This window comes from Chrysemys picta, chromosome 10 (genome assembly GCF_011386835.1).
Source record: "Chrysemys picta bellii isolate R12L10 chromosome 10, ASM1138683v2, whole genome shotgun sequence".
Classification (NCBI taxonomy): Eukaryota; Metazoa; Chordata; order Testudines; family Emydidae; genus Chrysemys; species Chrysemys picta.
The window spans coordinates 5,818,990-5,835,102 of NC_088800.1; the positions used below are offsets into that span (position 1 = coordinate 5,818,990).

The 16,113-nt window shown below is 42.5% G+C and overlaps 1 protein-coding gene across 4 annotated transcripts in view; it reads left to right on the plus strand.

Annotated features, from left to right (window-relative positions):
• The window catches only part of MEGF11 (multiple EGF like domains 11), a 358,447-nt gene that overhangs the window by 110,528 nt on the left and 231,806 nt on the right, over window positions 1-16,113 (plus strand). For all 4 annotated transcript variants that reach the window (XM_042856570.2, XM_042856571.2, XM_065559191.1 and 1 more), the window contains exons 4-5: window positions 1,386-1,487; window positions 3,164-3,264. In XM_042856570.2, coding sequence (XP_042712504.2) covers window positions 1,386-1,487; window positions 3,164-3,264 — 203 coding nt within the window. The remainder of the gene's footprint in view (window positions 1-1,385; window positions 1,488-3,163; window positions 3,265-16,113) is intronic.

Consider the following 16,113-nt stretch of genomic DNA (forward strand, 5'->3'; position numbering starts at 1 on the left):
TTATAGGTAATCCGCAGACAGTGGTTCTCTCCTTCGGGAGTAGCTTCAAAAGGCTGGATTTTTGCATCACTAGAGGTGGGGTATTTTCATTCACCTCCCCCTAGAGATTCCCCAGGTTAACACTGGACACTGTTTGTCCCAAAAGTCCATTCTTGTCTGGCCCATAGTTCAGTCTAGTTCTTTGAAGTTCATAGCACTTCCCAGGGTTCAAATCCCATCTGCCCCGCTAGAGAAGTTGCATGCAGTCCCAACCCACAATAATGCATAACCTTTGCATTTTATACAATGGACTCCAAAGATACTTAAACTTAATTCAGTAAGGTTCTTCAAGGATGCTGCAGGAAATTGGCATACATCTCATTCCCACATCAGTGGGATTTGTGCTTCTAAGTCACTTAAACGCTTGAAAATACCAGCCTCATCCAAATAAATATAATTAATAATAGTAAGGTAGTACCTGTTGCACAAAATAAGTAATATGTAGGGATGGGGGATGACTGCTAACATCTCTCCAATGTCTTCGCTCTTTGTAATTTTTAACTAGTTTACCCAATTTCTGCCTATTGCAATCTGTTCAGGTCTGTAAAAGATATCACATTCTGTCCGAATCTCAAAACCTTAACATGCCCAGACAGCACTTAACTCATAATTTTATGATCTGCAATTAGTTCCCAGGTTATTTCTGCTACAAATTACATAGGATTAAAAATTGTGCAGTTTAAAAATAAACACCCTTGAGACCTTTTATAAATTATCCCTGGTTTGATTGGTGCTCCCAATATTTGTTGAAGTAATGACGCTCCTTCATCATAAAAATGAAATGTAAGAATCCCACCATGCTGGTAAAACTCAGCAGCATTAAGTTAACATGTGCTCACATTAGCATTTTGGTATACAAGGAAAAATTAACAGTCCTAATAGGAAGACCTCTGATACGATTTTAAAGACATGGAGGATTTTTTAGCTCTTCTAAGCCAAACCATTTTGCTCTACATACTTTTTCTAAAACAAAAAGTAAAGCGTTTACCAGTTGCCCTTCCCAGATTTTAAAACACATAATGCATTTTGGGGAACATTTATTCCTCCCTCTGAAAGAAATGGATTTTTAAATCCGTTGGAAATACTCCATAAATGTCTCAGTTGTGCCTTATATGCAATGGTCCGAGCTGGGAGCAGAAGCTCTAGGAGGGATTTTGCCTCTAGGTGAAAGTGGGGAGAGAGGGGGAAGATTTCTTTGGGCTTTGGATTAGGCCCATAGTTTCCAAGGCTGTTGATTTAGTTATTTCTCAGGCTGGTATTAGGTGTGGGCGCATGTCAAGGAAGCAGAGGTTTTTTTTTTCACGTTGTAAAGAACTGCCTTTCCCTCTTTCATTGTCTGTTCCTAGCTATGCTGTGACAGTGCAGGAATCTTATGCTCACCCTTTCGATCAGATCTATTATACGAGATGTACTGATATACTGAACTGGTTCAAGTGCACTAGACATCGGTAAGTGCTGTTGCCAAGATATTTTAATTGTATTTTGCCTTTTCATCTCCCCGTATATCCAAACCTTTGTGTTACTTTCATGATACTGAAGGAAATACAGGCCTTTCTGCAACAAAATCCTCGTGATTGATACTATTTCAGAAGCCTTTGTACTGAGAAATCCAGAGTTCAGGGCAATCTAGGAAACCAGGAGAAGGACAGTGACTCTCTCCTGAACTTTGATCCAGCTACATCAGGGGTTCTCAAACTGGGGGTCGGGAACCCTCAGGGGGTCGCGAGGTTATTACATGGGGAGTCGTGAGCTGTCAGCCTCTACCGCAAACTCCGCTTTGTCTCCAGCATTTATAATGGTGTTAAATGTAAACACTTTTTAATATATTTATGGGGGGGGGGTCGCACTCAGAGGCTTGCTATGTGAAAGGGCTCACCAGTACAAAAGTTTGAGAACCACTGAGCTCCACAGAATAGTTCAGTTGCCTAGTGCAAGATGGGACCAAATGGCTTGGGATGTATCACAGAATCTTTCTTTCTCTTTTAGACTGTTAGTTTGAATATGGGTCAGGTTGGTGATGTCTAGAAATGGGACCAAGCTACAAAGTTGGCATCCAAATCTGAAGCTGAACTTCCCATAAATTTGGAGTTTGGGGCCCATCTCCATCTCTAGCACGGAGTGAAAGTTGTTGCCATCTGATCAGATTCTCCTGGGTGGTGTGAAATCAGTTATTGGTGGCTTTGCTCCCGGTGGAAAGCCATTCAAGTAAACACCCAGCACAATTGATCCTCTTGGGGTCTCTTCCTGCCAGCAGCTACTAATTGGGCTCAATTCCCATTGACTCAGTGGCAACTGAGGGCACTCAACACCTTGTAGGTTTGGAACTCCATTTTAGTTTCTGTGGTCTGGTGCCCAGAACTGGGCACAGAAGTTGAACTGCTCATGCCAAGAATATTGGTTTGGTTGGAGTATAGCAGACTAGGTGGGGTTGACTTGTCTAATAGAAAGAACAACAAAGGCTGAGCCAAAGTACATTTTTCCAAAGTATTGTCCTCTCTGCTGCATGGAGAAGGCTAAAACTCCTACAGAACACTCAGTACGGTGGCTTTTTTTGCGCATTAGAGGCTCCTGATAGGGAAAGCTGCCTTACGGTGCTTTCTTCATTACAGTGTTACGCCACCTTGCAAGGGAATGAAGTCTGGGAATAATTACCTAGTGGAGACAATACACTTTGGGGGTTAATTTCCCAGTCTCCTGTAACAAGAACTAGAGATGCGAGGCATGCTGTAATAGTTCCTTGTGTGGCATACTGAAAATGTAGTTTCCATAGAAGATTGTGTTGATCCCATCGCTCATAGCTGGCCTTGCTGAAATGCAGAGAAGAATGGTTATTCCTGAAAGAGCTGCTTGCCCTCTCTTTAGTTCTGTGACTATGTTCTCAGATAGCAGTACCACGAAGGGCTATGTAGGCTGATAGTGGCAAATACTGTGTTTATAATACGTGTTCTATTGCAAGTTTCAAAATACATATCGATTTTTTTATGGTGTTTTTAATATCAAAAGCCTTCATGCATTTTAAAGTAATTATTGAATGCTCTCCTTGCTATAATTTAACACAAATATAATTCCAACCGTAGGCATTGATTTCCAATACTGTCAAATGGCTTTCTGTCTTGCAATTTAGAATAAGTTATAAAACAGCATATCGAAGAGGACTAAGAACAATGTATCGGCGAAGATCTCAGTGCTGCCCTGGATATTATGAAAGTGGAGACTTCTGCATACGTACGTATACAGTTTTTATTCATACATTACAATTAAAAAATATCTTCACCCAGAAAGTGTAGAAAAATCAAAGATGCTAATACAACAGTAATCAATAAAATTAAGGGCTGATTTCAGAGCTACTGAGCATCCACCGCTCCTCCGACTTCAGTTAGAAGTGTGAGTGCCCAGCATCTCTGAAGGTCAGATCTTTACAGTCTGAGGCCCTGATTCAGGAAATCATTCCAACTTCAGCACACACTTCACTTTAAGCATATGCCTAAATCCCAGATAGTTTGCATTATTTTTAGGTGCCAGATGTTTGCCACATTACTTTAAAAAGTAGTAATACTCTGAGTCTCCAACCAACAGATCAGGGCATGATAGCACATTGTATCTTTCCGGTGTAATATTTTTCTACCTGGTTCTTTCTCTTTCTAATGTGTCAAGTCCCACGCTGGTTTTGTCCCTATTCATTTTCAAGAGCTATTTCCACTCTAAAGATCAGGTTCGTCACTGATCCTTAACTGCAGTCATCACAGAACCCGCCCCCCTCCTCATTCTAGGAGAGTGATTTTAGGTGGAGCAGACTGTGGCCTTGTTTTCACTGCTAAAAAAGCTGTATTTTTTTAAAAATCTCCGGGTAACTAATGTGCATGAATCCATCTGAGCCATCCCAAGGTAAAAACACAATGAAGACCAGGCACATCAGTTTTACCAGGAGGTATACCGCTGTATGCCCCTTCCAGGGGTTGATCTCAGTGAGTTTACCTCCCATTAAAACTAAAGTGCCTGGTCTTCACTATGTTTTACCAAGGGATAGTGCTCACTCATTTATGTGCATTGGTTTCCCTGATGTGCAAAATACACCCTTTTCAGCACTGAAGACGACTTAGGTCTGTGTCTACTGTTGAGATCCTTCCCGTCTCTTCCCCTTCTCATCCGCCACCCTGTCTTTGGTTTTTTTTAGCCATCCTGCCACTTTCTGTTGGTTGTTTTCGTTAGTTTTTTTTTACATGGTGATCACTACCCTGCTACTATCCCTGGACCATCTCGCTCCTAGGGGTGTAAAGTATCTTGCTCCCTCCCATGGCAGAACCCCCAAGAAGAGGTCCAGGGTCACCTAGAAATTCACCTTATTGAATTCCCTTCCAATGCTGCCTTAATGAGAGGAGGGGGAATGGTTTGGAGACTGGGATTCAGCCTCCAAACTACGCAGATCCTGGGTCCCACTGGGGAAAGGAAGCTCCAGCCACTACAGAGGAGATGCTCCTCCACATTGCTTCACTCAGCCAGTCCTTTAAAATCGGTTTCATTAGGATTAGTGGGAGTCGATGTCATGTGGCGAGGGGAGACTATATCCCGCAGTGTGTATGATGATCAAAAGAAAGTTTGATTAAAAAACAGTGTGTAGATTAAAGGCTAATTGGGTCTTCTTTCATTAATAGCAGCCTTTATTTCTTGCAAAAGTTAAATAGCTTTGTAATTAACAATGACATGCTTAGGCTGCTGAAGGCTGAGTTTAACTTTCTATTACTGGCTCTTGGATTAAAAGCAGGAGAGAAGGCTTTTTTGTTGTTGTTTTGATCCTTTTCCCCTCTCGTTTATTGTCCCTTTAAAGAGGAATGTCAGATTTTTTTTTTTTCTCGGCTGTTGTGTTTGGTATTTCCAGTGTGAATGAGCACTGATCTAATCCATTTTGCTTAGTCTTAGCTACTCAAGTAATCCGGAGATGCTTGGCTCTGCTTTCATTCCGTGGTGCCTTTTTCACCCTTCTCATGTCAGTGATGATAGGCAGGGGGTCAAATATTTTTTTTCTTTTTTGAATTGGAAATCTGCCCAATTCTGCATTGTCTAGTTGGAGTGAGATCTCTTCGGGACAGGGACCAGTCTTTTTACATGTCTGTAAAATGCATAGGACAATTTGGAGTGCAGTGTAACACTAATTGCTAATTCAGTGTCCCGTCTCTGCTACGGGAGCAGCTATCAATGTAGGTTCTCATCTTTAGCTCCTTGAAGTCTCCAGCAAAACTCCCATTGCCTTCAGCAGGAGTGCGAGCCGGCCTCTGTGGCTGGAATCATTTTGTTGTTAGTAATGAATTTGGGATACAGTCAATCAAAGAATCAATGTTGTTGCTAAGGAGTTGGACTAACGTCGACAACTGCCGTGTGACATTCCTTCTCATGAAACTCTGGCAGAATTATTTGGTTACAACTTATATCACCCCTCACTAGTTAAATACTGGTAATTTTTCAACAGAGATTGCCATTGGGGCTGAATTGTACTGAGCAGAGCTCTTCCATTATGGAGGAATGTTTACTAGGAAGTACATTGAGCCCATCAATCTAATTTTATTGGTGACCTAAGATGGATGTGACTGCAGGTGCAGAGGTGAAAGGTTAGAGAATTAACCTATTTCAGCATCTTACCATATAGCTTTGGGAATTTAACTTTGAGGGCGGAGTTTGTCTTTGTGGCATTTGCTTTTATTGCCTCACTAGGCAAGATTTAAAAAAATCAAACATGAAAAGTGGACGCTTTTCTCCCCCATTCCCTGTTGGTGTCTTAGAAATGGTCCCTACCAGTCTGGTAGTTGTGCAAAATGTTTTTCCCCCTCTATGCATATATTTATACATGACAGAGCTTTCCACTGAGCTGCCTCTGAAAACAAACTGCATCCTCCGGGTAGTAGATCAGAGCAACTATGATTTAGTATACTTTGTTTGCTAAGGGAAGCTTTTGGCAAAGCAAGTGCATAAACTACAGAAAATCTTTTTTAAAACGACGACAAGGGTTCAAATGCCCTTCGGGAAGGATTTTTAAATTGTACCAACTAGATTAGTATCTGTGGTAGATAAAGCAGCTTTGAACGCTTCCTTGTTGCTTTAAAAAAGAATGTTGCATGGGTCTTTTGTTGTTTTGCCCTTTGAGCAGAGTGTAATTGAGGATTTCCCTTTAAAAAGTGCATCTGGTGGAAAGAGCCCCTAATTCACTAAATGGACATCTCTTTGTCTGGGAGACCAATGCTTTCTTCAGTCTGTCCCTTTTAATCTTTTCTTGCAGGTCAGATTTATATAAAGCATCTGCAGGAGAAGTTTGTTCTAGGTAGCACAAGGGGCAGATATCCAGGCATGAGAAAAGTGTAGGGGAAGGCAGAAAGCAGCATATTCTCCCCTCCACCTCAACCCTTGTATATTGATTCTAGGCAGGAAAAATAGTCAAAGGACAGGAGGGAGGATGGCAATTCACTTTTTCTTCACATTCACATTTTGGGTCATGGAGTATTTTAATCACCAGATAGTTTATTTTTAATTTTCAAGGCTAGTATTCTGTTTTCATTCACTTTCTAATATATATCCCTATGCAGTGTGACTAGATGGCTCAGAGATTTGATAATGGCAAATGGAGTTCTCTAGGTCTTTGGTTCAAACCTGACCTAGGTCAGTAGTGTCTGAAATTGGTTGTGTCTTGGTGGTGCTCTCTGGGATGAAGCTAGGTGATCACAGCTTGCTTCCAGTGAGCAATTATTTGTGTTACAAAAATATTGTCCATATTACTACTGATTGCCCCCCTTGCTAGGAGTCTTTATAGAAAAACAATGGATTCCACTGGTGGAATCTCCACTCTGTCAGCCAGAGTGGTGCTCCATCACAGTCAGTCTAGGCACATGATGATGTTTGTGGGTTGGTCTGTTCTGTCAATAAACAAAGGATTTCATCCAGTTGCCAGCGCAAGTCGTGACCTTTGAATTCACTTTTGAACAAATGAAGAATGACGTTCCCATCAGGGGCAGCCTGTGAATACAGTAGGACCCGCCTGATTCACCTCTCTGCCTGGCTGGCTGTGGAAGTCAGCAAGTCTCTTAAGCCCAATGGCCGCAACTGATCTCTGGTTGCTCAATGCTAATGCCCGCAGCTATGATTGCGTCTGTGCCTGCCTTGTTCCCAGCCCTGCTTCCCTACTGGAGTCCTGGCTTTGGTTCCTGACTGGCTCAGACCCTTTGGCTCTGATTACTGGCTGTGGCCCCTGGCTTCAGTTTCTTGCTCCTGCTCTGATCACTAGATCCGATTCCAGTTCCAGCTACTAGGCCTGACCACCCACATCTGGGTTCCTGACTGTTATTACAATAGTAAGATAAGATGGTATTATGTACAAGTGAGTTTTGGAAACTGATTTTTATCATGATTTTTAAATCGTATATTCCATGTCTAATATTTTAAATAATACAAGCGACAAATTGCAGTATATAATCTTGTATTCTACTCGTATGACAACTCATACCTTAGCATTATACTGGGTTTACAATCTTGCAATCTAGTGTCGTTTATTAAAAAAATTCTGTGAAAAGATTGTTTTATTGGTGCCATATGGCCTGATTGTTAAACATCTGTGCAGTAGAAGTAACAATTCCAAAGCGTCCTGCTATCTGGATGAATTCCAATACTTGCAGTTTCATGCATGTGATGCAACAACACACTGACACAGCAGTCAAGGATTCTTATGATGAAAAGAAAAATAATAGCATCTGTGATCAGTGCAAAAGTTGGACAGTCAAGGAAAACACGGAATCAGCGGTTTTAACTTCCTGAATATTCATAGCCGTTGTTTGTATCATGTCAGAAGATTTGTTAATTTTTCCCCCCACCCTTTTTTCTCCCCCCCCCGCCCATGGATCATTAAAATTTTAAATGTTGGCCTGTGAATTTAAATTGCTCTTGGCCAGTAGTCCTGTAACTTAAAGTATATTTTCTAAATCTTAACAGGTTTCAAACAATATTTTTTTTCATCTTTGTAGAAATGTGTTATGCCAGTGTTAGTGCTTTCTGTAAGAGCCTTAGTGATACATTATTCAGGCATCCAGCATTCTGTGCATCAATAATGCATCATAAATAAATGGAAATGATATAACTATACATAGACACTTTATAGCAGGGAACATATATGCGCTCTCTCTCTCTGGTTTTATAGGACACACACACACACACACACACACACACACACACACACACACACACACACACACACACACACACACACACACGGTGGGGAAGGCTATTGTTCCTGTGGCCTTAGTAACTATGGAATTGAAGTGACGATGGGAAACACGTTCTCATCTCAGATATAACACAGTTTGTTTGGAATTCCTCCTTTTATGCCCATTTTGTGTGTAACTTCACAGAGGTTCTCCTGTGCCGAGTAACAAGGATACACAAGAACTCTTCTCCTCCTTCCCCCCCCCCCCCCCCAAGCCTTCCTAGCTACACACGCCTTTGGGGCAGTGTTCTTAGTTCCTGTCCCTGCTGAGCCTTTCCTCTAAGGGACTAGCTCCCCATTCTCCATCCTTCCTAGCTGGGTTCTGCTCCCTGCAGCTTAGCCCTCCCCCAGCCCCTCTGTCTGGGTGCTAAGGAGAATCTCTCTGTAGAGCGGCTCAGACAGCCTTCTGGTCCCTTTCAGTCTCTCACTGAGCTCATGCTGACCTTTCTATCTCCCAGCAGGCCTGGTTCTTGATCACATGCTCCTATCCTGCAGACCTCTGTGCTTGCTCATTCCCATCACCTTGGGAGGTAGGCTAGGCCTTGAGCAGGTGAGACTGAGCCCCAGCCCTCTGAAAGGGCCAGGGTACCCTGTGATTCAGACAAGGTGTAGAGCAACTATTAAGGTAAGGGAGTGTGTGCAGACCTCATTGGTGAAGATGTGACAGGCATGAGTCTCTTCTGCTTATGCCATTGTAAATCAGGAGTAATTCCCTTGAGGTCAATGGAGTTCCACTAGTGTAAGTGAGAGGATAACGAAGTCCCACCAAGGGAAGGTAATATGGAGAAGATGGGGTGGAAAGAGGAGAGGTAGGACAGTTCACGGACATGAAAAGAGAGAGGAGTGGAGGAGAAGAATGTAACAGCACAAGGGGTGAGGTGCAGCTATAGAAAGTCTTAAAGTGGATAAACATTTAAATTAAAAACTAAGGCACCCTGGTTATCTGGGAAAAGGAGGCAGAATTGCTATTTCTGTAGAATGACAAGAAAAACTTTTCTGCATAGGCAGGAAATATAACAATCAAGAAGGACACAACAGGCAGGATCAAGGTTCAACAATGCTCATGTGTGTATTTGTGTTAGCAGCGTTCCAGTGCAGGAGGGTTTGTGGGAAGCAAACATAAAAGAGTCACAGATATAGTCAAATGTGAATTCACTTTCAAAGTCCAATATCCAAGCATCTATTTTCTTGGGTTAAGTTGCTTAGTTCTAACTAGCCCTTTTTTTTATTTATAGAGAGAGAGACACAGACATCTATCTCCTAGAACTGGAAGGGACCCCGAAAGGTCATCGAGTCCAGTCCCCTGCCTTCACTAGCAGGACCAAATACTGATTTTTGCCCCAGATCACTAAGTGGCCCCCTTAAGGATTGAACTCACAACCCTGGGTTTAACAGGCCAATGCTCAAACCACTGAGCTATCCCTCCTCTCTTTAAAGGGAGAGTTCCCAAAGACCGGCTTGTAGAAATCAGCATAGTTCCATCAGTGTCAATGGAGTCTGTGTATTGCCTGTGAGCTTTATATAACCTTCTCCCCGCTACACTTTTGCTTTAATATCTCTCTGCTCCCCACCTTATTCTTTAGTCTTCTCCCACTTTCCTCCCCCTCTGTCATCACTGCTTTTCAGTGGTGTTATGCGGATTTGCTCTAGTGAAAGGTCTATCCTGAATAAGACAATTACTGGATTATAACACGTGCAATATGATTATTGAGAAATCATCGTAAGTGATAATTGCCACCTATGCAATCAATTCAGGTTTATTATGGGCTTGTCACTCCTGAGTAAGTAACTGACTTAGTCCAGTCTGTGTCAGTTCCCATTTTTTGCTACCCTTGCACGGATAATGGTTGTATATGGATCTTTGAATTACAATTTAATGCAAAGAAGTTTTAAGCTATATTGTTGGCTCTGTGGTGTTTGTGGCTTGCAGGGCTGGCACTGTGCTAGGGGAGGTGCATCATGTCCTTCCTTCAGCATCAGTGTAGTGCCATCAGCTGCTGAGCAAGGCTGTGGCCCATTTGGCATGGGTGGTGCTGCTGATGGTTCTAACCATGGCCCACATGTTGCAGTCAAAGGCCTAGGTTGCTTGGCCCATACTCCTGCTGATAAGCACCTACTCACATGAGTAGTTGCATGAGGTGAGTGCAAGCAGCAAGATTCTGGCTATGTGGACAAGCTCCCTTGCATCACTGCCTCCTTGCCCGCTTGTGTGGGAGGCACTTATCCTCAGTGGGCACGGTGAAACTCCAGGAGATGGCAAACATTGTCACCCCAAAAAGGAAATGTGAAGATGATTGATAGTCTGGGAGTGTGGAGACATCTTGAAATCAATAAGGTTGAAAAGCAAAAGGACGTGTGAAATGAAATCCATGTTTAAAATTAAGGTTGTTTTCTTAACCACTCCTTTCCGTCCCTCTTTAATGGAATTATTTTTCTCTGCTCTGATGTAGTTTTAGAGTGGGGGGAGGGGAGGTGGACAGGGAGGAGAGAGGAAAAATAGCAACTAAATCAAGATAACCTTTAAAAAGCACTCCTAGTGCACATACAAAATCTGAGCTAGCATCTTTTTCAATTTCTCCTATTGTAGTCTCCTCCAGCTGTGACCCTCCCCTGACTGGTCCCTTGTTCTTTGTCATACAATAGCTTCCCTGATGTTTAAAGCTATCAGAAATAGGGGGACAAATCTCAAACAGATTCCCTCGTTGATTCAGAAAAAGAGCTACTGGTAACCTGGGTGACTTTTTTTCTTTTTTTTTTTTTTTTTTTTTTTTTTTCCCTTCCCATTTTTGGCTGCCTTACACCTTTTTAAACTCTAACTGAAAATGAATCAATATCACTACAAGGACGTTTGACGAGCATATAAAAGTGACATCCCGCAGTGCCATATCTGATAAAACAGGGTCATCAATCGGACCCTAAGTGAATTTTCTCACGTTTACCTAGTCTTTGTAGCTCTGTTGTTCTAATGGCAACAGAGAACCATTCAGAAAGCTGGTGTGAAACAATCTTTCAAATTATTTCCCAAGATAATTTAATAACCTATATATGCCACTTCCACCTTAAATACTGAACGCAGTAATCCTATACAGTATTTCCCCTTTACATTAACATTAGGAATTTGCATGCTATGAATGATTCTTTTGTCTTACCACTTCCTCTGAATTCCTTACCACAGATCCTACTCCTATTAAACTTGCTGGAAAGCAGCAATGCCAGACGAGCCTGTCACTTCAAGTATTAAGTCAAAATGGTTCCATCCAGTGACATTAGTTATGCTGTGCAATATACTGCAAGATGTCTTAGGAAAACAACCCGGCTCCTATACAGCTTAATGCAAATAGATTGTATTTTAATTATTAAACAGGCCTTCAAAATGTGTGTGGAACTTAGGAAGTAACCACAGAGGGTGAAATTGTGTTTAGAAAAGCCTGTGATTTAGTGGCTTTCAAAAGTGGCTTAGGGACAGATTTGCAAAAGTATTTAGGTGCCTAAAGATGCATATAGATGCTTAGTGGGATTTCCAAAAGTGCCTTGGCACTGAACTCCCATTGAAATCAATGAGCACTAAATTCCCTTAAAATCTCAGAGACAAGAATTCAAGACAAGCATAGATAAATGAAATGTTGAATGCAGGGCGTTCGGATCTGATCTCACTAAGTGCTGAAGCCAACGAAAGTTCTGCCATTGGATTGGATTCTGCCTCCCTTTCCCCATGACTAGCAAGCGCTCCGCATAAGTGACCGAGGTAGAGTCTGGCTCATAGACTTCGCTGGGCGCAGGAGCAAGCCTCTTGTCTTTGTTCAGGACTGTAAAGAACCAAACACACTTTTGCAATATTAGCCTGATTTTTTTCAAAGGTGCTGACTACCTGCGGCAGCTTCTGTTGACTTCTCTGGGAATTGTGGGCGCTCAGCATCTGTGAAAGCAAACCCAAAGAAGAACAATAATACGTGCTGGGGTTGAGAGTGAAACTAACTGGCCAACTGCTGGTTGCAGTGGTGCTCTTCGTGGCCATGCTAGCTTTTAATTTATTCATATAGTGCTGTAATTTCTGTGCGTTCAGCATTCGTCGCTTTGGCCCGGTGGAAGGTAACTGAGCAAAGGAGCAGGAAACTTTAGTAACCAAAAGTAAACTGAAAAATGTGTGATAGGTTGAAATAGCCAGACGAAGTGAATTCAGGGCTGGTCACTTGCATGCATATGTCAGTTGTAGGTTTGCAGGGGAGCCACTCATGAAATTGGTGCTCATTTCTGGTTCCCTACTTGTTTTCAGTCAGGGAGCAGGGTGAAATTGGCTAATTGATTGGAAAGTAGAGCTTTGAAAATCCAGGATATCCGTAGCCCCTTTTTTGTGGATTGTGGATGGAGGCGGACCCAAATTTTATATCCAAAACCCTGCAAATCTGCAGATAGCTTCTTTATATCTGTGGCTCGTTTTTTGTGGATTGTAGATTGGTTGCGGATACAAATTTTGCATCCGCACAGGCCTCTATTGAAAAGCGTCTGTTAGCAATTCTGAACTGAGTGCTGTGTAAAAGAACCCATAAGACATCAAAACCGATGTCAGGTTCCCCTCTCCCCCGTGTGTTTTACTGTATCTGTAATCAAGATCTACCCACAGCTAGATCACCATGGAGAAATCTATATTTGCTGCACGGCTGGGCCTGGTATAAACTCCTCTCTGGATTGGGTACAGAGACACACCCAATGCTTTCCTCCTACAGGCTTTTTTTCTGTAAGACTGTAGCATTTCACTTTAAATGTGCATGTGGTTGTGTCTTGAAGTCTATACACCCCATGGTGGTTTGGCAGCCAACGGGTTAATGAAGCAACTGTCTACTCTGTCAGAGCTGATTGGCAGCCCCACAGCAGCTGAGAGGATAAGAGGGCAGGGGGGTGGCCAGAGAGACTGAAAAGGGATTTCTGCAGCAGACTGGTGAGAAGCTTCCAGAAAAATCCAACACTCCAGAGGCAGGACCAGAGGCTGGGGGAGCAGCAAGGGACTGAGGGGGCTGGCTCTGGCTGTGCCAAACAAGGGTCCTGAGCTGGAACCCAGTGGAGAGGGCTGGAAATCCATCCCCTACCAACTCCAGCCAGGGGCTTTTGGAGGAAAGGGTCTTAAAGGCAGGAGACCTAGGGCTGATTAGTCCCCACTAGAGCCACAGCTTCTGACTCCCCACTATCCTAAAGGGAAAGGAGACTACTGAGGTCCTGGCCAGGAGGGCTCAGGTCACAACAAGGTCTTGACAAATGCAAAACTGGGTGTGATGGCATAAAGGGTAATGGCACCAGGTTGGTGTACCCCCCTATCTTGCCACAAAAGGGGAACTAGCAGACAAGGCCCCCATATTACAGGTTGGTTCTATTGTGGTACATGCATTCTCCTTAATAAATATTTCTTAAAGTCCTCCAGGGAAATTGAAACTTGGAGCATTAGAGATTTCATTGAAAAAAATAAAAAAAATTGGGGTTGGAGGGTTCAATTTATTTCCAGCTCAGTATTTCAACCATTGATATTTATACTTTCCAAACCTCACTTTCTTGGATATGGTGGGAAAAGAGACACTGTCAACCTATTTATGCCCAAAGCTTACTGTGCTTTAAAAATACAAATCCCATTTACCATCCCTGATGAATATTACAATGATTTATTTGTATTACTGTAGCACCTAGCAGCCCTGGTCATAGATCAGAACGCCAGTGTGCTAGGCACTGGACAAACACAGAACAAACACATGGTTTCCTGCCCACCATCCAAGTTCATAGATTGGGCCAAATCCTGAGCTCTTTACTGCCTCAGTAAGGAATCAGAAACTACCCTAGTACCTAGGGAGATGCACATCATGTATGCAGTCTTGAAAAAAGACTCGAGTTTTTTTTAAAAGCAGATCAGCTATCTTCTGCAGCATCTTTGTACAAATACTGTACATAAATAGGCAAAAGTCTGCTCGCAGGTTCAATACAGTAATCAATGGATGAACTCCACTGAAGTTAGAAAAGTTATTGGTAAAACACAGGTGCAAGAAGGATCAGAAACTGTCTGTCCACCTTCACAGGTCTCAGATTTTTGGGGCCTTCTGTAATCTAGATCTAGCCACTTCTACACTCCTTATTAAAATGATGTATAACAGTTACCTTTATGTAAATACTACATAAGATTTACCTCCCTTTTAAGGGGGCCTACGCAGGTTGACCAGAATCTCAGTAACTTCTGACAATATATGTAGAGGGAAAAGAAGTCTCTGTCTCCAAGGGTTTTTTTTCTGGTTTGGAGTGGGTGCATGGATTGTGGGTCGTGAATCGGACCATAAATCTGACTGTCACGATAGTAAAGGGTTCCCCTTAGCGATTAATTACGAAGGCAAGACAATGGGCCTGAGTCTGCCCTCATTGCACTTGAGTAACCGAGGGTCATCAAGTTTCAGCGTGGTAGCCGTGTTAGTCGGTATCAACAAAAAGCACGAGGAGTACTTGTGGCACCTTAGAGACACATTTATTTGGGCATAAGCTTTCGTGGGCTAAAACCCACTTCATCCAATGCATGGAGTGGAAAATACAGTAGGAAGAGATAGATAGGTATACAGAGAACATGAAAAGATGGGGGTTGCCATACCAACTCTAACGAGACAAATCAATTAAGGTGGGCTATTAGCAGGAGGAGGGAAAAAAAACTTTTATAGTGATAATCAGGATGGCCCATTTCAAACAGTGGACAAGAAGGTGTGAGTAATGGTAGGGGGAAAAATTAGCATGGGGAAATAGTTTTTACTTTGTGTAATGACCCATCCACTCCCAGTCTTTATTCAGGCCTAATCTGATGCATCCAGTTTGCAAATTAATTCCAGTTCTGCAGTTTCTCGTTGGAGTCTGTTTTTCAAGCTTTGTTGTTGAAGAATTGCCATTTTTAGGTCTGCAATTGAGTGTCCAGGGAGGTTGAAGTGTTCTCCGACTGGTTTTTGAATGTTATAATTCTTGACGGCTGATTTGTGTCAGTTTATTCACAAGTATTACGTTGGTGGCCTGAGATCAGAATCAGCCCCAGTAGTTGTACAGTAATTTATGTCCTGGATCTCTCTTTCAGCTCAATTCTCGAAATTACTTTGAAATGTAGCTAGTATTTTGCCACAGTTTCTTTTAAAGGCAAGACTATTGTATTCATATAAATATTGCATCCCCACGAAGGTTCGTCTAGCTCTCCCAAAACACTCTAGCATGATCTTCAAACTGATTGCCCCTCTATCCCTGATCTCATCGGAATGACCTCCATTTGCAGTGTGGGGACTCATCTGAAATGAAATCTGACTTTGGCCCTGTAGGATACGTGTTGTATAATATCCCAGCTTCAGTCACAGCTCTAACTTTAGCAAGTTGGCCACATTCACCCTATTTATTTTTTTTGGAGAGGGGTGGGGTGAGGAGGATTTTGTTAGATTTGTTTGATGGAAGTTGGAATATGACCGAACAAGGATCTCGTTTGAAAAATCAATACTTTGCTCCATGCACTACAGGGCTAAAAGTCATCTAGGGAAATCTGTGTAATTCGATTTTATTAGGTCTTGTGTTGCAGTGCAAAGAACGCAAAAAGCATAGTGTGGCCAGGAGTTCTCAATTTGTCTACTTTTGATCTTTCTGTTGTAATAACGTTTTTGGGTACCCATTCTCGCTCACATACACATTACGCGCATTCTGCCTATGAAGATCAGTCGGCAGTGAAGCAGTGTCACTCACGGACAGAAAATATGATTTTCAGGGGAAGAGGGCCATAATTCATGGCAAGCCAGAAATCAGGGAGTTATGGACATGTGGCAATGTTTTGGGATACAAACAATATGTTT